This window comes from Macaca mulatta, chromosome 17 (assembly GCF_049350105.2).
Source record: "Macaca mulatta isolate MMU2019108-1 chromosome 17, T2T-MMU8v2.0, whole genome shotgun sequence".
In the NCBI taxonomy this organism is placed as follows: Eukaryota; Metazoa; Chordata; class Mammalia; order Primates; family Cercopithecidae; genus Macaca; species Macaca mulatta.
The window spans coordinates 19151719-19174666 of record NC_133422.1 but is presented as its reverse complement, the minus strand read 5'-3'; the positions used below and the strand labels follow the sequence as shown (position 1 = coordinate 19174666).

Genomic DNA, 22948 nt, shown 5'->3' with positions numbered 1-22948 from the left:
AAACTCAACTTATCTAACTTAGACGATACCATCTTTATCTCCCAAATTGTTCTCTCTTTCTGCATTCTAGATATTTGTGGTTAGCCTAGGAATTATTCTAGATGGCTCCCTCTCACTTACCCACATTCAGTCAGTCATCAAGTTTTGAAGATTTTATCTTCACCCTTCAAGAATCTGTCCCCTCTTGCCTATTCCCAGAGTCTTTCCCTTAGATCATGTGTGAATAAAAACAACTGCAATACTCCTTTAATTTTCCTATCTCCAACCCAGCCTCCCCACTTACATATATAAAACACATCACTTTACTAGTGGTATTTCTTAATAAATGAAAAATGTGTTTATAGGTAACTCATACTCATGTTCTAGCATATTCTATTTGTTACTTCTATTTAAGATGACCCCATCCACTCCTTTCTTCACCTATCTAAAGCCTACCTGTCCTTCAAAGTTCAACTGTCTTACGTCTCTCTGTGGAAAGCTTCCTCTCTGTAGAAGAGTACATAGAGTTTGCTAAATATACTCCTCCTTGGGTGCTAGCATATACCCTAGGCACATGTCTTTCATAAATCATAGGATTCTATAATAACTAGACTTATTTGGTCATTTTCCACTAAAGGAGAAGCAACCTTAAGGAGGTCAACAGACCTTGAGTGTTCATCCTTGTACTCTCAACATCTGGCACATATTTGTTCATGTTTAATGTTTGGGTATCATGTATAAATTATTTTAGAAGAGTTCTGTCTAAATAAGAACCATAAAAACAAATATAACCAGAAATGATTGTTAGTAAACTGGTGATGCAAACAGAAATACACAAGGCAAGAAAAATTAAGGTAGACATTCCAGCTCCACAAATTCATGTTGCTTTTCCAAATGAATCTGAGTCATGCATGTGGGTCAGGAAGTAGACTTAGGAAAGTGAAGATTGAACTTAGGAAAGTAAAGATTGACCAGGTATTCTGAACTAAATTGCTACTGACTATTTTATACCATATTACAAAACCCGGGCCTAATATAGCTAGCCTATTAGATAGAGTAGTACAATTAAAAAGCCAGCATGGTGATTGTGACACATCCTTGAAAAACTCATGTCCTCAATAATGAAACAAAAATAAAGAAGAATTTGATCATTGTAAATATATTCCTTAAGGTCCTACCAAAATACCCTGCTCAATTTAAGATATTAGATCTTACAGACCTTGTTCAGGTTTTTGTTGTTTATTTGTTTTTTTGTGGGATGTGTTTTTTTGTTTGTTTTCATAAATAATTATATAACTCAGAGGAGCATAAATTTCATAAGGGCAAAACTGTAACATCAGGGGTAGAAATACAAGCTGTTTGGAAAAAACATTTTGTAAGAGTTCTGGTTTTCCAATCTATATGTCATCTTAGCCCCCGGCTAAATATAGTAAATTTGCTTTAATTATACAACTTCTGTGACAGAAAAAATGGTAGTAAAATTGGAGCCTGAGACGCTATCTCTAATTATAACTCGATGTTATACTGTTTCTGGAATGAAGACTATAAACTTAGGTACAATCAGTCATCTCAAAATGAAAGTTGTTGGTGACAGGAAGAACTCAAAGGAACACAGAATGTAATGGGAAAAGTTACAAATCAATAATAAAATCATTAAAACATCTTTAATGTGAAAGATTCACATTCACATAATTTAATAATTACATTTTTCAAACATACCTTGTCCATTAATTTACTTGCATGAAGACTCAAGCTATTGAAGAATATTTTTTTGCTTAGCAAATGCATTTCTTCAATGGTAGTCAACAATGTAGTTGCACTATTTCCAACAATGCCACTAAAAGCAAAGGACATTTCAGGTTGCAAAACAGAAACTGAAACAAAACAGTTCTTTGAGTAGAATGCTTTAAAAAGACCTAGATTTAAATAAAAGTTTTTATGTAAAATATAACCTGTGAATTACAAATACTCTAGTTTCATATTTTAAAAATCAGGATTTTTATTTTTCTTTTGAGTTAGGTGAAGAAAAAATAAAAACAAACTACTATGTTTTCAATATTTCACAATCTCTTTTAGCAAAACTGTGGGTCAGAACAAATATTTGTAATATACAAAACCCTATCTCTATTTTTCCTCTATTAGAGTAAATATATATCTCGATTATCTAAGACAGTTAAATTTTAAGAAGAGCATTGAATCAACAGCTCTATTGATAAAATATTTAAATTGCATAAATACTGAGTTATTCTTTTAATTAAAACTGTCATACTATTATATCAATAACACACCTATAAATTAGAGTTTCTCAATTTTTATACAGCTGCCTACAGAGCAGTATATTTAGACTAACTGAAAAGTCTGATAAGTCTGAAAAGTATGATAATATTTTGAAATAACTAATTACATTAGTACGTTCCATAATCCTCAATTTGCTATTGTATAAGGATATTTCTTAGACCCATTCAAGGAGGTTTCCCATTTTTGCCAAGATCTAAGACAAGTACGTATATAAAATAATTCCCAATTTTTTTCTCCTAATTCACACACTAAAAATGATTTTAACAACTTTCTAGGGGAAAAGCTTCTTAAGGATATGAAAATATGCTGTAATCCAGTAGGGAATTATAATTTCTAAAGGTATCACAACATCTTCCATGCCTAAAACATTTTAGATTGCTAAAGATGAATATAATGGCATTAAATACTACCAAACAGTAAGCTAAAACACAGCAAATTTACTGATAAATCAAAACACATACGATATATTATAAAAGCAAATATTAATCTCTGCAAATGTAATATTTCAGTACAATTCTGAAACCAAAATAAATTAGATAAATTCTTACATAGTTCATGAAAAAAAGCAAATTATTAGTAAAATACATATATAGAGCAAACAGCAAAATACTAGCAAATTGCTAAACCAATAGCCATAATACTTATATTTTAAAGAAACAACAAGTATTTCAGTTAAAAATATTGTAAACCAAATACTAAAATAAACTGGATGGAATTCCCACACACGCCTGCACATGCAATAAAAACAAGTATTTCTCTGAACAAAAGTGTACATCAAGCAACAGAGGAAGCAAATTAAATGAAAACAAATAGAAGCAATTTAATGAAAAATTTAGAGAGAGCTCAACATATATTTACATTTTTTTTTAAAATTTGTAGTTATCAGCTGTACTTTGCAGTTACTCAGATCTAGAATTTACTAATGTTTATTGAGCACTCACTATGTTCCAGTAACTGGTCCAGATAATTGTAGACGTTTCTTCTGACATTTCATTCCATATTTCTATCCAACATGCTTATACTATTACTTGATTTTTCAGTTTTAGGTATTATCTACAAATTCCCTGATGTAGAAGATGAGAGTTAAACTCTCTTATACAGTTCTCCTCCTCCACCACAACACACTCAAACTTCACCTTCCCCAGGCTTCCTAATAGAGCCACGGGCACAGAGTTCTGGTAAATGACTATTCAATGTTTACATCATTACACTCATGTAAATACTATTCAGAGCTGACCAAAGAATCAGGGATACCCGAAACAAGCCAATGAACAGGCTAGTGAAGAAGACAAACCCCAGTGTGACAGCCAAGCAGCTTGCAGTAGGCCTAAAGGGCAACACATCTAGACTGGCGGGGAATGAGGGCTCCAAGAAGGGTATCAGACAGGGGCAGGAGAGAGGCCGATTACCTGGTGGACTATATGGTGAGACAATGAAGTGTTGAGTTCTCTTAAATACCTTGGATCCAAAATAGTGATAAGGGCATAGGAAAGTAAAGTACAAAATCAAAGTGTTTATTAATTCCAGGGAGAAAAGCTTTAAAGGAAAAGATATATAATCCAAGCATGCTCGAGTCCCTGTTTTTTGGATTCTATATCTTCCTTTTGTTGGGAGTTTTAATGTATAAGAGGTGAATTTTTTGAGATCTTGCATGCGTCTTGTTTTTTTCCCAACTTCACTGCTATTCCTTGCCAGTTTTGTGGTTTCTCCTCTTCTTGACCTCAAAATATTGGAGCTTCCCAGGACTCAGTCTTTAGCCCCATTCTTTATCTATACTCATTTCTCAAGTGACCTTACCTACTCCCATGGCATCAAATGTCATCTATTTTCTGAAAACTAAGACATTTACAGCTTCAGCCCTGATTTCTCTCTGTATTATTTGCTCACTCAAAATCTCCTACTCTATGTTCACAGATACATCAAATCTGACAAGGCCAAAACTGAACGGAATTCTTCATTACCCACCACTCCCATCCACCAGTTCCTTTCCAGCATTCCCCATCTCAGCAAACAAAACCATTCACCCAGCTGTTCAAACCAAAAGCCTTATTCATCCTTGACTCCTCACACCTCACGCTATCTAGTATGTATACATGTCCTATTGGCTGTGACATAAATTATCTCCGAAATCAACTACTGTCACCCTAGTCTAAACTCATCATCATCTCTTCTCAGGACCACAAACTGCTTTCTAAATATCTTCCTTATTTTCCCTTTTGTCTCACTACACTACATGATTCACAGAGTATTCAGAGTAACCTTGTAACACGAACCTGCTCAAGTCACTCAAAACCCTCACATTTTTCCCAATCTTATTCACTCAGTATGAAATCTAAATAACCACTATGGCCTTCAAAATCCTATACGAGCTGGCCTCTCTCTACCTTTCTTATTTCATCCCCCCCTACTCCTTCCAATTCACTATACTCCAATTCCTGGTCTTCTTTCTAGTCCTCCAAAATGCAAGCTTTTCCTAGCTTCAGTAGCAGAGTGTATTTTTGTCCTGGACATTCTTCCCCAAGATCTTTTCATGCCCAACTCCTTCATATTATTCACATCTGTATTCAAATACCACCTCTACTGAATGGCCTCAAAAATAGTCACACACACATATATCTAGTCATATATGGTCACTCCCTATACTTTCTATTTCCTTTCTCCTGCTTCATCTTCAGTACCCTTATAACTACCAAAAATTATTATTTTATACTTGCTTGTCTCCCCTACTAGAATGTAAGTTTAAGTTCTGTTTTGTTAATTACTGTTTCCTTATTACCTAGAAGAATGGCAAGTATACAGTCAACTTTTTAATTGAATGAGGAAATGTGTGAACAAGTAGAAAAAGTACATGCAAAAAGTCAATCAAAAAAAGATTTTGTCATCTTCAATATCATCTTCAAAGACAGAAAAATTACAATTATCAGAGCCTAAAAAACCTATTATCATCTTCAGAATCTGAATTATTTTTTTCTAACATTTTCTGCATTAGAAACTAACATATCAATATCTTTAAATAATAAATTTCATTTAGTCCCATTATGGACATTATTAAATAAACAATTTTAAAAATTATTTTACCAGCATCTTTTTATAACACAGCACTTGCTATGTCCAGCTTTCAGCTGTCCTTGTGTTTTCTAAGTATTTATTATTCTCTTATTATAGGATGCTATAATATTACAACTGAAACTAATTCATTGCTTTTGAATTACGGGAAAGATGACAATAAGTTTATATCTAAAATATTAAGGGACTAATCCAAATCCTATCTCTGATCAGTTTTGTAGACTACAGCTTGTTAGTTTTGTTTGAAAATCTACTAGTAAGATGTAAAATCCCCTTCTTAGCTGTTTGTTAAGTTCTGGGTGGCTACTGTCTGTCACTAAGGGGTAGGTGATAACCCTACCACAGTTTTTTGGTACTCTGTAAACTAGTGCTCCTTCAACCTTTCCTGGTAATGTTAGTTATATTCTTCTTAGATTTTTAACAGTTGGCCTACTATTCCTGATACTGGCATACTGTATAACAAGTAATTTTTTTTTTTTTTTTTTTTTTGAGACGGAGTCTGGCTTTGTCGACCAAACTGGAGTGCAATGGCCGGATCTCAGCTCACTGCAAGCTCCGCCTCCCAGGTTTACGCCATTCTCCTGTCTCAGCCTCCCGAGTAGCTGGGACTACAGGCGCCTGCCACCTCGCCCGGCTAGTTTTTTGTATTTTTTTAGTAGAGACGGGGTTTCACCATGTTAGCCAGGCTGGTCTCGACCTCCTGACCTCGTGATCCGCCCGTCTCGGCCTCCCAAAGTGCTGGGATTACAGGCTTGAGCCACCGCGCCCAGCCAAGTAATTTTTAAATAATTATTTAATGGAAAAATACAAAAACTATCAAAAATATGGCTTGGAAAGACATTGTTGTAACATAACTACACATGTAACAGTCTTACAGTGACAGTTATAATAAAACTCAAGGGTATACCACCAACAGACAAATGTAAAGCAAAAATGAATGCATATTTTGGAGTCAAAGATTACATTTTTTATAAGACGAGTGGTTCCTAATCAGATAAAGTTGCTGGTATGTAGCGAAGATAAAGCTATGGTTCTATTTTATCACTTATAGTAAACTAAATGCTGAAGAATTTAGGTTATTTACATCCAGAATAGAACATTTAATTCACTATGCTCTATTGTGAGTATATGGTATAGTTGCGTTAGTTGCCTTGGATGTCTTTTACTAATGCAGGAAGACTCAATAAAGACTTACGTTATAGACTCATATTGTTATATAAGGGGTGTGTGTGTGTGTGTGTGTGTGTGTATAGTTAAGCTTGGAGAAAAAAGGAGAAAGGAAATAATAGACCTTAAGGCACAGCATGTATAATATGCATATAATGATTTACATGGTGTGGAGGTTCTACTAGTTATGCTTAGTCTATACTTAGTGTATAATTACCATACACAATATAAAAAAAAAATCTTATACTGTGCTCTAACTGAAAGAAACAGCACATTGGATTTGGCAAACACATTTTGCCATTCCACTTACCTGATTGTATGGTGATAAAATTTGAGGAGATTAGAAATTTTATATAATAAAACTGCCCCAGGTTCAGCAACTATTACTTGCTCAATTCGAACCTATTAAAATACATGAGAAGAAAGTAAACATTTCTTAAAAGTATAACTTTTTTTCATTAATAACATACGGTATGAATAGAATAGCAAAGACAAACTTTTATTATTGCAGAGATCACAAAATGCCTCCTAAATAATTTCTGAGTAGTAAGTCATACAAGATGGTAAAGTAACAAACATTTTAATATAGATACACTCTACAAAAAAGCTGACCCATTATTTGCAGAATTTGGTTCAAGCCAGTTGTTACCAGAAATATCAATACATTGAGATCATTTGAGATTTATCACCAGTATATAATGGAATCTGGTTCAATACTAAATTGTAAAGGCAACTGCTACATCCATAAAACAGATTATCAATGAAAACATACTGCTTTATTGCCAAATATTCAAGAAAAAAAATTCCAGTCTATAAATTATTATATCAAGTTTGTCTATTAATCAAAGAATAGAAAAGTAGACAAATCTTGAATTAGCACCAACATATTTGCCAAATTATAAGATTACCAGAGCAAAATCAGATCTAGTTCAAGATTAACTTGATCTGCATCAAGATTTAGCAAATATGAATCTTTTCTAATTAAATTTCATCCTTCACTGATCTTTCTTTTCTCTTATTAATGAATATAATCTAAACTACACTGATAAATGCTTACTTAAATATTGTATCTGCCCTTAAGCTATTGCTTACATTATATCTTCTTGCTTTCCTAACTAGTTTCTATATACAAATACAGTATAGACATTATGTCTTCTTCTGCCTATTTTACATCTCTGTAGCGTCTGGTAGAACAGTATACACACAACAGATGTTTAATAAGTGCTTTTAAAAGTTGAACTTTCTCTGTATTTAGATTTTGGCATATGTCATAAAACAACTATGATTTGCTAAAATGACATTTTATATCTGCATACAAAAGCCTCTTAGATTATAGAAATCAATTTACATTTACATTAATATGTTTATGAAATTGGTTCATCTGTTGGTATAGGTGATAGACTATCTAACTACCACAATACCATGGATCATGAATGGCATTTGAATTTAAAAAATATATTTTTCCATATTATAATTTATTTTTAAACCAAGACCTTAACAGTGACTTATATGTTATATCAATAAAAGTGATATTTTCTTAATTTTAATATAATTATTACAGAAAAATATAAAAAATGTTAATTGTAGGCAAACAGCTCTTTACTAGCAGATTTTAAACACCATCTCAGCTATATGGCCACCTGCCTTCCAGAATTTTGAGGCATCAAGAAAATATTCTTAGTTCTAACTCCCTTAAGAAAGAGAGAAAAGAGGGGAGAGAGAGAAAGAAAGAAAGAAAGAAAGGAAAATAAAAGAGGGAAGGGAGGGAGGAAGGAAAAAAAAACAATTTCTATCTCTCTCGAATACAAAGGTTTTGAGGGAAAGCGGCAATAAACAATACAACAGCTACAATACAAAATACAACAGAGAAAGGCTGGAAAATCAGAAGACTGACAAATAATACACCAAGAATGCTTTGTTTGCCACACAGAAAGAAACACTCTGTCTTATGAGGGCTATATGAGAGGCTAACCATTTTCAGCAAAACCCAACAGTCACAGGAGAAACAACAAAAGACAAGAGAAACAAAAAGTAAAAAAGGTCAAAGAGACCAAAGAAGTGGTGGTAGCAGCAACTGGGCTGGAAATTATCACTGTGATGACAGTGGAGGGAAAAATCATTAGCAGAGCTGGAAAGCAGCAATGGGAATAATGGCTCAGATATAAAGTGTGTTGGAACAGATCTTGGCATATCATAAGCACTCAATAAATCCTAACTGCATTGTGAGAAGCAGCATCAACCATAAAGGCAGATATTAAAAGTAGCAAAATGGGCTTCAGGCACCCTGACAGCAGAGAAGGTAGGGAAGAGCTAAAAGAACAGTGGCTCTCCTCTCCAAGGCCAGAGAGAAAAAGTGAGAGCAAGAGAAAGAGAGTGGGTTTGTGTTCATGAAGGGGACATAGGAAGAAGGGAGGACTAAAAAAGATGATGATGAACTTCCTTTACCTTAGTATCACAGACAGCTGCTCAGGGTAGACATCTGTTCCTATGTATACCTCAATCTGAGGGCCCAATGACTATGTTGTGTACAATATTCAGCTTTATTTTTCATGCCATTGATCTTTTACATTATGCCTGCCTTCACAGAACCCGCCATAATCTAAGGTCTGTAGCATACACTACCCTAAAGTTTTTATTAAAAGAGAAAATTCAAATGATAGCTGGTAATCTATCAGCAATCTAAAACATTCACATAAAAGAAGGATTTTATACCCATGGGCTTGAAAAAAATTTTAATATATTAGTTCTGATCTTTCTAGCTACAATTTTTGGAGTAAAGACATGTACAAAGTAATAGGGTTGATGCTGATGAGCCATGGATAGTATCCTCTACACAACATATGTAATCTTAAACTTAGAGCACCAATTCTTTAAACTGGCAATAGATTTACAGATCTTATCTTAATGCATACATTTACAAATATTTAATCTACCACCTATGATGTTTCACTTTACTAAGACAAAGAAAAGATTAAACAAGGTAGAATAAATCAAATATATAGTTTCTCAAGGATTATCTCCCATTACCACTATAACCTTTTCTTTATGCTTCTAAAAATCAAAATCTCCTACTCTAAAAAAAAACCATTTCTACAAAGAAGAATAATGGACAGAAAAGTAGCCATAACATCCAATATCATATGTCATTAGAAAAAGTTTAGTTGCTTATCAATTAGGAAGAAGAAATTTTGTATGAGTGAGATTATAAAAGCAGATTGATCACTAGAAAAATTCAGAATTATAATTGCAAAAGGAAATATTAAAAGTCAAAATTTTTTTCCTCATCTAACAACTATATCACTGAAAATATAACCACCAAATAAAGTACAGAAAAAAAATTCCTAAAATAATGTAACACTGTCTATCAGTATAAAAGGAAGGGAAGTATGAAATTGCTAGATTATATATCACTATCAAGCTAATTTGATATGTAACTATTGTGAACACCTGCTAAATATTCTCTGGAGTATGCAATACATATTATCATCATATGGAAAGATTTCAAGTTTCTGTCATTTCAGAAAAGGAATTTTTCTTCATTTTACGACAAAAAGATACTTGTCTGCTTACTAGTGTCTTCTTTCCCTTTGGCATCTTATATTTAAATTTGCCAGCAGATCACAGTAAGGTCCTACAATTGTCATAAAGATCTTTCTGAGCATGTACATTTAAGGAAGATGAAATGAGAATTTCTAAGTACATTTTAAAACAAAGGCAGACTTCAGTATATAACGTCTTTATCTAACTGGTGGGTATTAGTTTAAACATTTTTGATATAATAATTCTTACTCAAACCAGGACAGGAAACTGAAGAGTCCATTATAACCCTTAGATTCTAAAATTATAATATTTACACAATTACTTTTTAAAAAGAAAAGGAAAAGCATACACCTACTATGTAGCCACAAAAATTATAAATTAAATTTTTTTAAAAAAAGAAAGAACAGCTGTAAAAAGAAACATAATTACATAAGCAAGGAAGGGGGGAAGGTAAGGCAGATAAAGTAAAATTTATCTTTTACCTAGTCACTTTGATAAAGTGACTAGGAGTTTAACTATATGAAGTTATAAAAAGGTATAAAAGCATAGCAAAATAAATCTCATTTTATTCCTCCTCTTCTTCTATGTTTCCAGTAACTGCCAGTATACAAAATAAACAATATTTATAAGAGTTATATATGTCTACATCAAACTATGACAAGTAAATATTTCATTTGGGAGAAATAAGTAAAATAATTTCAAGATACTTTGCCATTTATTTTCTGAATATACAGTTACGTCCTATGAGATCAAGTTAGAGTAACAGTTAAATTTGTCAGTATAATCAATTGTCACAAAGTGTGTCATCTGAGATTTCCTTGCCTGGAACATATACCAAAAAAAAAAAAACTTAGAAATAAAATAAATTAATTTTAAAGTTCATTTCTTGAAAAAATTAATTAAACTTCTGGATTTCAATTTCCATGTACGAAATTGAAGTCAATCAAGGAAGTTGGTTTACAAGGAAAAGTAAACCAACAATTGCCAAGTATTCTCTAAATATTAATAAAGGAAAACAAAGGTATTTACCATCTGCTAAATACTTAGTGTCATAAACTATGTACTTCATCTACACAGTCATCCTCACAACAACCCTGGATGATAGATGTTTTAACATACAGGTTCCACGGGAGCATAATTCAGGCGCAGAAGAGTTAAGCAGATAGAATAAGTAAACACAATTAAGTGGCAATATGGGAATTCTAACTCAAATTTGATTCCAAATTCTGTTTCTTGTACTATAAATAGTATTGCTAATACTAATACATATTATTTTATCCTTGGATTAATCATTATTTATTGCTATAAGCAAAAACTCTTCTATGTTTGAAGCAATCAAGTAAACAAAATATTCTTAGTAAATCTCTCTGTTAAGAGTTCATAGATTTGCTATTTAAATTTAAGAGATTTTTTTCTCAATCAAATAAGAAAAATTACTACAGGAAATATAATCTGTAAAAGATAGGTCAATATATGCAAACTACAAATATTACCAATTTTCTTTCTCAGAGAGAAAACTGGCAATTATTATTTTAAAATGTTTCTTATTAGTCTACATCAGTGTGCTAATTTGAAAAAATTATAGATTGTATTTGAGTTGGTATCAGTTTCTTAAGTTCCTACAAATAAGGTAATAATTTAACCAGGTACCATATAGCATATGTAAAAACAAAATATTTTACCTTTAGAGGCCTGCACACACCTTCAGTGATATGCCCAACAACTTCTTGAATATTTTCTTCAATACCTAAAATTAATTACTACATAATTAATATTTGTTTCCATATTATACCTTGCTTCATATAAGTTCAAAAAACAAATAATATATAATACATATAATTAATGGCACTAATAACTTTTAAAATAACCGTAACAGGGTCCAGCGTGGTGGCTCACGCGTGTAATCCCAGCACTTTGGGAGGCCGAGTTGGGTGGATCACAAGATCAGGAGATCGAGACCATGCTGGCTAACACGGTGAAACCCTGTCTCTACTACAAATACAAAAAAGTAGCCAGGCGTGGTGGTGGGCGCCTGTAGTCCCAGCTACTCGGGAGGCTGAGGCAGGAGAATGGTGTGAACCTGGGAGGCAGAGCTCACAGTGAGCCGAGCTCGCGCCACTGTACTCCAGCCTGGGCGACAGAGTGAGACTCCGTCTCAAAAAAAAAAAAAAATTAACCATAACAATATTTTGGTAAGTTTGATATCTCTTGGGACATTACTAATTGTGTTAACATATTACTAATTGTGATAATACCTAATATGCGTCTAGAAAGCCTTAATTCATTTGATTTTGAGTTAATAAAATGAGTATTTCTTTGTGAAAAATATTATAAGACAGAGGAAAAAAAAGTCTGAAATGTATTCATTGAATGAAGTGATGCCAAGATGTATTAGCATTTATTTTACAAACATCTTGTTCCAGGCAGTACTGCTTAGCACATACACTGAGGGTATAAAGTTGAAAAATACACCTTGAAATCTTACAGAAAAACTAGTATTTTCCGAACACCAACTATTTATCGAGCTCTGTACTGGGTATTTGACATTTACTGCTTGTAACCACCTTCATTTTTACAGATGGAAAAACTGAGGCCCAGAAGATTGAAGTCATTCCTATAGAATAACCTACTTCATCTAACTACAATCTATTTTCTTCCTTAACACTGCCTTATATATACTTTTCTAAAACATCTTTAAGGAAACACATTTATTTAAACGGGGTAATGAGAATAATAACAGAAAGAGAACCTAACAATGCACACTTTGTGCCAATCTAACATATGCTGAGTCTAATCTTGATACTGAAGAGTTAGAATCTATGAGGTTAGTATTACCACCATAACACTGACTCATCTTGCAGATAATGTGAACCACAGAGGCGTGTGGCTGAGCTATGTAAAACAGTCAAGTGATACCAAGCCACAGTGTCTCTCTTAACTTCCTATCAAAAATAGAACATTTTAAAATCATACCTACACTAAACCCTCAAACTCTAAAACAGGCCTCCTTAGGTAATCACAACTAAGAAGATTGGGAATTCTGTAAACAAGACATCAGCAACACTCAACTACAGTTATTTTTCTTCCTTGACATCAAGACAAAAATTTTAAGTACATTGTATATATGGTGATGTAGTTGAGTGTTTGTCCCCTCTAAATTCATGTTGAAATGTAATCCCCAATGTTGGAGGTGGAGCCTGGTGGGAGATGTTTGGGTTATGGGAGTGGATCTCTTATGAATGGCTTGGTGCTATCCTCACAATAGTCAGTGTTGCTTAAAAGTGTGTGGCACCTCCCATCTCTCTGTCTTGCTCCCTCAATCACCATGTGACATGCTGGTTCTTCCCCTTTCACCTTCCACCATGACTCTATGCTTCCTGAGGCCTTCACCAGAAGCAGATGTGGGCATCATGCTTCCTCTACTGCCTGTAGAACCGTGAGTCAAGTTAAACCTCTTTATAGATTACCAAGCTTCAGGTATTCCTTTGTAGCAATGCAGAAACATACTAACAAATATGATAATTGGTTTTAAAATTTTAAAACAGTGTCATGAGAATGAAAAAAGAGGCTGGGTAGCAGAAATGAAAGAATTAGTAGCTTCAAGACCTTAAACAAGTCACTCAGCCTGTTTACACACAGATAAAACTAAGATAATACCACCTTGTACCTTTAATGCGTCATGTAGAGGATTTGAGATAATGTATGCTAGATATTCCAGAAATTTCTTAAAAGTGCCACAGAGGAGTCTAGGTTTGATATGAAAGGTCATTATTTTTCACTATAAAACCGAACAGTTGAGTGACAGGACAAAGGTGATGGAAGAGAAAGTCTATTAGCAGAATGAGGGAGAAACCAGAGAAGAGAAAGACTAATCAGGACACTTATTATACCATCAAGGTGTTTATCTAAGTGAAGAAGATGGCAACAAGAGTAGAAACAGAGATGCTTGGGTTATTTTCAGGATGTAGGCATTAGCAATATAATCGGTGGACCCACCTTGTGTAGTTACATGCTTTAAGAGAGCTTCAAGGTGTTCCTTTTCAGAAGCAGTAGCTTGATGGAGCCAAGCCAACATATCTCCCACATACCTAATGAAAACTAAATGTTAATGAAGATTTCCTTTGGAAAAACATCCACTCCTCTTCTGCTGTCTGATTACTATACCTCAATGGGTCATGAGAGTGCATTTCAATTGGTCTAGGTGTACCTCCGGGGCCCCCTCTTGTGAGCGCATCAATAAATCCACGAACAACTGTACTTCTTCTGGCTGTTCCAAATTCATCTAAGGTATATCTAGAAGAAACAAGTTGTACAAAAAATGGTTGGGGTTCTTTGTCTCTAGTGGCTATATCAGATTTTCATGCAATTTCTGAGACAAGCAAGTACTTAAAGCTCTTTTAGGCATTCGGTCAAGCAACACTGCTTTCAAACAAGAAAAAAATATTTAAGAGATAACTTTGGCGCATTGAAAATTCAGTCAAAAAGTAAAAACTTTTAACCCTCCTAAGAAACAATGCTGGGATATGGGACTAAAGCAGAGGCAGCAGTAATAAGGGATAAAGCAATGGACTTAGTAAAAGTAGGAAAATCAAGCCAAGGTGGGAAGACTTAACTTTTTAGGTTTCAGTATATTCAGTATATTAGGTTTCAGTATATTTCAGTATATATATTTATATTCTAAAACGATGCTCTACTGTTTTACATAAAGCCATAAGAGTTCTCAAAAGCTGATTATAATTAGAACTCTGCAATCCAAGGCTGGGTGTGGTGATTCACACCTGCAATTCCACCACTTTGGGAGGCCGAGGAAGGTGGGCACTTGAGCCCAGGAGTTAGAGATCAGCCTGGTCAAAATAATGAGACCCTTTCTCATTATTAAAAAAAAAAAAAAAATAGCCAGGCATGGTGGTGCATGTCTATAGTCCCAGCTACTCGGGAGGCTGAGTTAGGTGGATCCCTTGAGCCTGTGAGGTTCAGGCTACAGTTAGCAGTGACTGCTCCACTATACTCCAGCCTAAGCCACAGAGCAAGACCCTGTCTCAGAAAAAAATAAAAGAATTCGCAGTCCAAAAATGGAGGTTTTCTCTTCTACATTAAAAAGTTGTCTTTATACATACTATCACAATTTATCACCAAAATTTGCTCTAAAAATTGCTATCCATTTTTAAAAGCTTATTTTGACTCCAATATTAGACATAATAGATGTTCCTTAAATTTACTGACCAATCACATATACAAGCAAATACCTTTTTAAAAAACATGTATTAAGAAGTCACCTATTATAATTGAAAAGGCATGGAAAGGCTTTCTAAGGTGAAGGAACTGGTAGGGAAGGAAAGCTTTTAACTGGGGAACAGGACGATTTGGGATTCAATTTATAAAAAGGGCCTGGAGCTCTCTGTAGTACCCATTTCTTTGACTTGACTCAGTCTTGTTTCCCATTATTGCCACCATTCCTGACATCCATCCCTCAATTGAAAGTTCTTTCCATTTTAAAAGTATAAAGAAAAACACAATCTATTTTAGCAGTCTGATGTCAGCAGATTCTAGACTAACTTGTAAACCTCTAAACAGTATTCTACCATACCAAATTTTAAGAATTATGTCGGCCGGGCGCGGTGGCTCAAGCCTGTAATCCCAGCACTTTGGGAGGCCGAGACGGGCGGATCACAAGGTCAGGAGATTGAGACCATCCTGGCTAACATGGTGAAACCCCGTCTCTACTAAAAATACAAAAAATTAGCCAGGCGAGGTGGCGGGCGCCTGTAGTCCCAGCTACTCGGGAGGCTGAGGCAGGAGAATGGCGTAAACCCGGGAGGCGGAGCTTGCAGTGAGCTGAGATCCGGCCACTGCACTCCAGCCTGGGCGACAGAGCGAGACTCCGTCTCAAAAAAAAAAAAAAAAAAAAAAAAAAGAATTATGTCGATAACCTATTACCAAAACTTCCCAAGATACCCAAAATAATTAATATCTTAGGCTACATAGCTTTCTTTCATATGCTGTTAATTGGATGAAAAATCCACATTTCGGTAAACATGTGAAAGATCGTTTACTTCAAAATAAAAGAGAAAGCCTGTAGAACTGGCAAATAGCTATAAATATTTAGGAATATGAACCTTTTTTGAGGACTGTTTACTATTAACTAGACTATGGTTCTTTGTGTGTTTGTTTTCCATTAAAAAGAAATGGTTTTGAGATTCCCTGTGGTGACATACTAGTACAGAAAAGGGAAAGTGTAATATCCAGCTAAGTTTTGCTAAATTGCATAATTGCCCTGCATTTACTCTCTATTTTTTAAACAAATTAGAACCAAAATGCTCATTGCTATTTTTTCCCTCATGCTCTTAAATTATAAATCCATTTAGTGTGAAGAATGCCTTCTTTTAAATGATCACCTGATTCTCTGAAATATGACTGCTTATCACAGCACAAAATTCACAAATGTTTAACTTTTTAAGTATATAAAGCTAATCCTCATTCCCAAGACCCTATTAACCACAGTAAAAATAAACAGCAAAATTTGTTTCTAGGACTGTCCACTGGGACCACAGTTGTAACAGAATCCAGTGAATCTACTGGTATCTTAAATAGGGGGTAAATTACCAAGCCTGGCAAACACTGGAATTTCATCTGTTTAACACTATAAAATATCAATAAACATTAATATTAATGTCAATCTTCCTATAGAACAAATATAATTTAAAGCAAAAACAGCATAAGCCATATGAACCTTCAATATCTTTAGACATGAAACATCCTGGGAAGGCCCAGAGACAGAAGAAAAATTCTTTCACCAAAATCAGACATTCTTCCAACAATAATCAAAATTCAAAATGGAGCTTTTTCAGGGTGAATGTTCAAATTATGTACATATTCTCAAATACCCCTAGTTAAAATTAAGTCTCATTTTAAAAATCGTGTTTTAGCTACCGTCAAAGAAATTCTGGTCAAAAAACAAATTAAAAGGTGAAAATTTTTAATCAAAAAGCAAATTAAAAGATAATAGTATAGAAGTGCCTCTTTGAAACACAACAAATACATAAAGAAGGAAGAAAAATCAGCATTGTACATATTACTACATTTTAAAATAACTTATATTCTAAAGGCTTACGAAAGGAAAGAAATTATCAAAATTTCTCACTTCCATTTATAATTATACATGATTTATTATTAAAAGTCAATAATGCATTAGCATTCCAGTTATATACTACATAAGAAACACTGAGTAATGGCAACTTTCCCCAGGGATTTCAATAATTGACATTTTTCTTGCCTATAATACTTACGTTATTTGAGACATAATAATGGACAGTGAAGCTTTTAGACATTACTTACTAAGTTCATATAGTGCCATCTGGTGGTTAGCATGACACATTATTAAGTTTTCCCTAAATGTAAGGAAACTACCACTTTGAAAATAATTACTTAATGAAAGGCCAATTTCCTCTTTTTTAGCATTTATCTTGTTCTAATCATCTGGTCTTAAAAACTTACTCCCCCACTCAACTTCTAAATGTCTCTTAAAATCTTCCGAATTGCCATTACTGCCCCTGCTTCTTAGCATATGCCCTTCGCAGATAAACCTTCTTTGCCCCTCCATCATAGTTCCATTCTTTATTTTTCAAGCTTTTTCTCTGATTGCCACGTGGCCCTCAAATACACCCCTCCTTAGCTGACAGCTTTCTAGTCACCTCCTCTCAAAATAAAAATAATATCCAAACATCACACTACGTGCCTCAAGTGAACAATGTAACTTAATCTTCACATCAACCCTGTAAAATAGGCACTATTATTATCTTCATTTTACAGCGAAGGAAACTGAAGTTTATAAAGGTGTAAGGACTTCTCAAAGAAATCTGACTCAAGAGCCCACCTTATAAGCCATTTAATATTGCTCCTTTCCAAGTTTTGATAAAGAACTATAATTCAGTAAAAATTTATTTGCATGGCAGAAGTCAGCTGTTGTTTTCAGGTGCCCAAAACACACAAAGGCTTTTTTTTTTTTTTTTTAAAGATTAACCTTGTGAATAAATATTAATCTGCAGACAATGCAACAGTTGTTAAAATCAAACACCAAATGTTTTAAGTGCTAAAAGACTCATATCAATGCCAATACGTTAAAGTGAAAAAGTTGAGAAAGAAATTTCAAAGAACTGCTAAGCTGCTGATCAATGGTAAACATTAACTTATATTATATGCACAACATTCAGGGCTATTACAAATCCAGCTGTTGCTCCTAATTCAATAGCCAGGGCAAGCTTTTGCAATTAATTTCCCAAAGGTGCATGTTCTCTCAATGTATATCTTTGCATTACTGTTCCCTCAACCTGGAAACTGTTCTTCCTTTACTTCTAGGAAAATGCCTATTCAGCCTTCAGAACTCACTTTATACCTAATTCCATAGGAAACTTTCACTGACGTTCACTCTTTCCCCTACCTCAGAATACTTGAGCCACACAGCATCTGGGACATGACTTGTAGACTAGCAATTAGTATATTCAATTAAAATGCATTTGTTTATCTCCAGTTCCATAAAATAAAGCAGTCTGAGGGCAGTGCTTTACTGAAGCTGTGTTTCTAGAATGTGAAATGGTGCTTAACACAGAGTACTCAGTAAGTAGCTCTGGGGTGTTATTCTTTTACACAGTTGGTCAGCATTTGTGTTCTGTGACCTTATGAGAGTATAAGTAGTGTTCCAATCAGAAAGTAATGGGAAGGTCCTCTAAAAATAGTATAAGCAGAAACTGAAAGGGATGAGTCACAGCAGGATGTACTACCTTGGTAAGAGTCCCCTGGTTTCCTATTTTCAGAATTAGTAATATCATCAACCCCTACATCTACCTAAAGCTTATGCTCATACTACTCTAGGCATTAAAGAAAGTATTTACTTTTTATTTTATAAAAATTAAGTGAATAAAATTAAAATATAAAATAATAAAACACATATCAACAAATATAAAATGCATTAAATTCTTATCCAAAGCATTACCACATAGCTCTTGTTTGGCGTCAATTAGGAGATCAAAGACCTGGGCCCTCTCTTCCTAAATCCTATTAATAGAACCTTGATATTAAATATTCTTTTTTTCATCTCTGCATAACCATATTTCTCAGTCCTGGTATGACTTCAGTCTCTGTAGGGAAGGATTCATATAGGAGTTTTAGTTACTTACAATTCTAAGGGAGTTAATAAGATGACAGGGGAAAAGTCACTGAACCTCTATATAAATAAGAGGTAGTCTAGATACAGAGACACTTTGGTTTCTCTTTCCATATTGTATTCTATAGTATGTAAAATTCAAATAAGCTGATATCCCGTGAAACAAATTCAAGTTAAGGTGAATAGTATTGTTGTAAATTATTACAAATATTACTCAAACTATTATATATGCTTTTGATTAATACTGATATATAAAGTAAATTATCAAAAGAAAAGTAGGCATTCTTTTTTAATTAAGAAAAAGTCACCAACTTATATAAGACAGGTCTGTCCTGCAGGGCTTCCATTGCCTGTGTCAATACTGGAGATATGTCACATGATTCTTGTGTCAATGTTCTGCATTCACCTGAAATATAATGAACATTATAACTTTTGTTAAATTCAGCTTAGATGTTTATTATGTCTGTTGCATTCCAGGAGTCTAAATTCTATGGCAAACACTCCATAAAAAAATTCCTCAGAAAAACCTAGATATACCAATCAAAAACTAATTTATACTGTCAACCAAACTAAAAAGTTAAGCTTAAGTAGTTATATAACTTTAAATGACCACATATGCTATCAGATATACCCCAAAGCTGTATTTTATTATTATAAAAAACTAGAGTTCTGAAAAACCAACCAATGGACAAGTATTTCCTAATAACTGCCATATACATGACAGTATTAGGGAGGCAGGCAGGAGCACTAAAAATATATTATCAGTTCCTTCCCTGAGAAGCAATCTTTAAGCAATTCGCTAAAATTGTTAATGTGGTTAACCAATATATAGTGATACAATTATAATTTCAAAAGAGTTTGAATTTTAAACTCTTAAAAATCTCTACACCAACTTTTCTTTATTTTTCTAATTTTATCTATAACATGCTCACAAGTGCCTAGTACATTCAAATTTAGAACTTCTCAGAAATTCCCAACCTTTGGTACACAAGGACTTCACACTGGCAGTATACTTTCTAGCATGCACTGACTGAAAACAAAATATGCACAGAGAATTGAAGACATCTTAAAATGTCTTCATAGTCTCCACAAGATAGAGGCCCACAGTTGGGAGCCACTGTGTAAGATGTTGTGGAAGCACAAAGAAATTTCAGTCAATGTCCGTGCCTTTGAGAAAGTAGAAAACTAGTGAGATAAGACATATATGAAAAAAATACAATGAGATGCAACGAGAGAAAGGCAGACAACACTCCAGATGGAAGCAAACAATGTAAAGGAGATAGGTAGAAAAACAAACAGGTTTTAGAGATAAAAACTTAACCAACCAGACCAGAGAATTCCATTTGCAGAGCATAGTACAGGAGTAGCTGGTTAACTAAATTTAATTCCAACCCCTTCCAACAGCTGGTTGGTAACACCTATTAAAATATGTGCTCCTGTTCCATGCTTGCTTGTTTTAAATATCTTCTCTGGTTTTAATAGGCTATTTGCAAAATGTCTATTGAAACATTTTCAAACAAAACTAAAGCAAATAAAGTATTCCTGGTAGGCAAAATAATGGCCCTCCAAAGATGTCCACATCCTAATCCCTGGAATCTTTGAATATGTTACCTTACGTGGCAAAAGGGACTTTGTAAATGAAATTAAGGTAGTAGACCTTAAAATGGAGAGATTTTCTCAGATTACCCAAGTGGGTCCAAGGTAATCACACAGGCCTCACAACCTAAGTAGCTGGCAGAAAAGTTAGAGATATGAGATGGAAGATGAGGCAGGAGAGAATCAACATGAGAAAATGACTTGACCTGACATTGCTGGCTGGCTTGAAGATGGAGGAAGGGGCCGCAAGCCAAAGAATGCGGGCAGCCTCTAGAAACTGGGAAAAACCCTCAGTGACAGCCAGCAAGGAAACACAGACCTCAGTCCTACAAACACAAGGAACTGAATTCTGCCAACTAACTGAATGAGCAAGGAAACAGATTATCCCTTAGAGCATACAGAAACAAATGCAGGTCTACCAACATTCAGATATTAGCATAGTGAGAACCACGTCTGATTTCTGACCTACAGAGGAGTAAGGCAATAAATATGTGTTGTTTTAAGCCATTAAGTTTGTAATAATTTGCTACAGCAACAGCAGAAAATCAATTTACCACTTACAACTTTACAGTTATGTAAACAACAAGAGACACCTAATCTGCTTTAAGATAATCTAGGGCAGAAACTGTCTTCATGTTTTTATTCTCATACTTAATCAAGCATACTGCTTGGACGATAGCAGGTGCTCATGATACAATCACAAAAACAGTGTGTTCAAACGTGAAGTTTGTTTTTCTGTTTTTTTTTAAATATTTTAAAATATTTAAAATATTTTTGATTACTAGATCAAAATGCATCAAAAACCAAGTAAAAATTTAAAAATCAAATACAATTACTATTTTTATTTAAAAAAATTTTTTGACTACTAAAATCAAAATATATCAAAGACCAAGTAAAATTTTAAAAAACAACTACAAATGTTCATGAATGTAGACAACATAAAATAAATCACTTACTTTGAGCCCATCGGTAAAGTCTTTCATAAGCCGTTTCTTGAAGTAAGGCCATCTGTTCCATAATTTCTAAACTAAAAAAAATTAAAGATTTATTATAATTTAAATCTTAGTCAACAGCTACATCTAAGCACCTAATTATTTTGTTTGCATATTACATGTTACAGCATATTAACTTTTTATCATTTTATGGAATGATTTTTCAATAATTTTCTACAATTAAGTAAATGTCACATTTTAACCATCACTTACTTATCAACTACTGTTTTAGCCTAAACCTGTCAGGGTATAACTTCACTATTCTCTAAAGATAAATAAAGATTAAACTTCTATTTCACAAAATGCTATATAGTTTCACAAACAATCTAGAATATCTTTAAAATTTTGGAAACATAAGCAGCAATGCAATTAGTTCAACGAGCAGTTACTCACCCTGCCGTTTGTTGATTTGTACGCAAGAGAACTTTGACATCATTATGAATCTGTTTTACTCTTCCAAGTGCCTTGAAAAACTCCTTTAAAATTAAGAATGTGACTTTATGTCCATGCTTCAGGCAAAATTACATTATTTAAAACTGAAAGGTCACTGCCAAGGGCAAACAAACTCTTTCACCTATTTTAACGAAGACTTCCTATACTGATCTCAACTTTCTCTAAGTTTTCATAGATGATGTAACTGGTATTTATTCACATCTTCCTACTACGTGCCAAATAGTGTTGACAGTTGCCAGGAATACAAAATTTATAAAGAGAAAAATCCCTGTCCTCAAGAAGTGTACATAGTCTAGTGAGAAATGCAAAACTAAAAATTAGTAAATTAAAAAAAAACATACTGTGTATTACACATCTTATTACTTAAGCCTGGCATTCTTATTGCTGAAGATGATGTTTTATATCTCTGTTGTATACTTATTCTTGCTCCCTCGTCCAAGAGTAGAATGCAAAGTTAAATATATAGGAGGTGACAGATGCCAAACTGTTGACTGATATTTAAATGTACTGGAGGCTTAGGTTTCAGAGTGCCACAAATAGTGTTCCACTCATGAAAAATAATGGATATGTTATTTTTCTTTGATGAATAAAGCTTAAAATACTACTAATAATAATCTTCCTTTTCTAATTTCTACCAAGGGGAGAAAAAAATGATATATCAAATATTTCAAAAGCACAAAGTTCCTCAAAACATGAG

The 22948-nt window shown here is 33.8% G+C and overlaps 1 protein-coding gene across 5 annotated transcripts in view; it reads right to left on the bottom strand.

Annotated features, from left to right (window-relative positions):
* Positions 1-22948, bottom strand: part of COG6 (component of oligomeric golgi complex 6) — a 101676-nt gene that overhangs the window by 54745 nt on the left and 23983 nt on the right. For all 5 annotated transcript variants that reach the window (XM_077974394.1, XM_001088372.4, XM_077974395.1 and 2 more), the window contains exons 6-13: positions 22192-22274; positions 21763-21833; positions 19523-19616; positions 14215-14343; positions 14047-14138; positions 11733-11797; positions 6821-6912; positions 1699-1816 (exon numbers count right to left, since the gene is read on the bottom strand). In XM_077974394.1, the coding sequence (XP_077830520.1) occupies positions 1699-1816; positions 6821-6912; positions 11733-11797; positions 14047-14138; positions 14215-14343; positions 19523-19616; positions 21763-21833; positions 22192-22274 (744 nt within the window). The remainder of the gene's footprint in view (positions 1-1698; positions 1817-6820; positions 6913-11732; positions 11798-14046; positions 14139-14214; positions 14344-19522; positions 19617-21762; positions 21834-22191; positions 22275-22948) is intronic.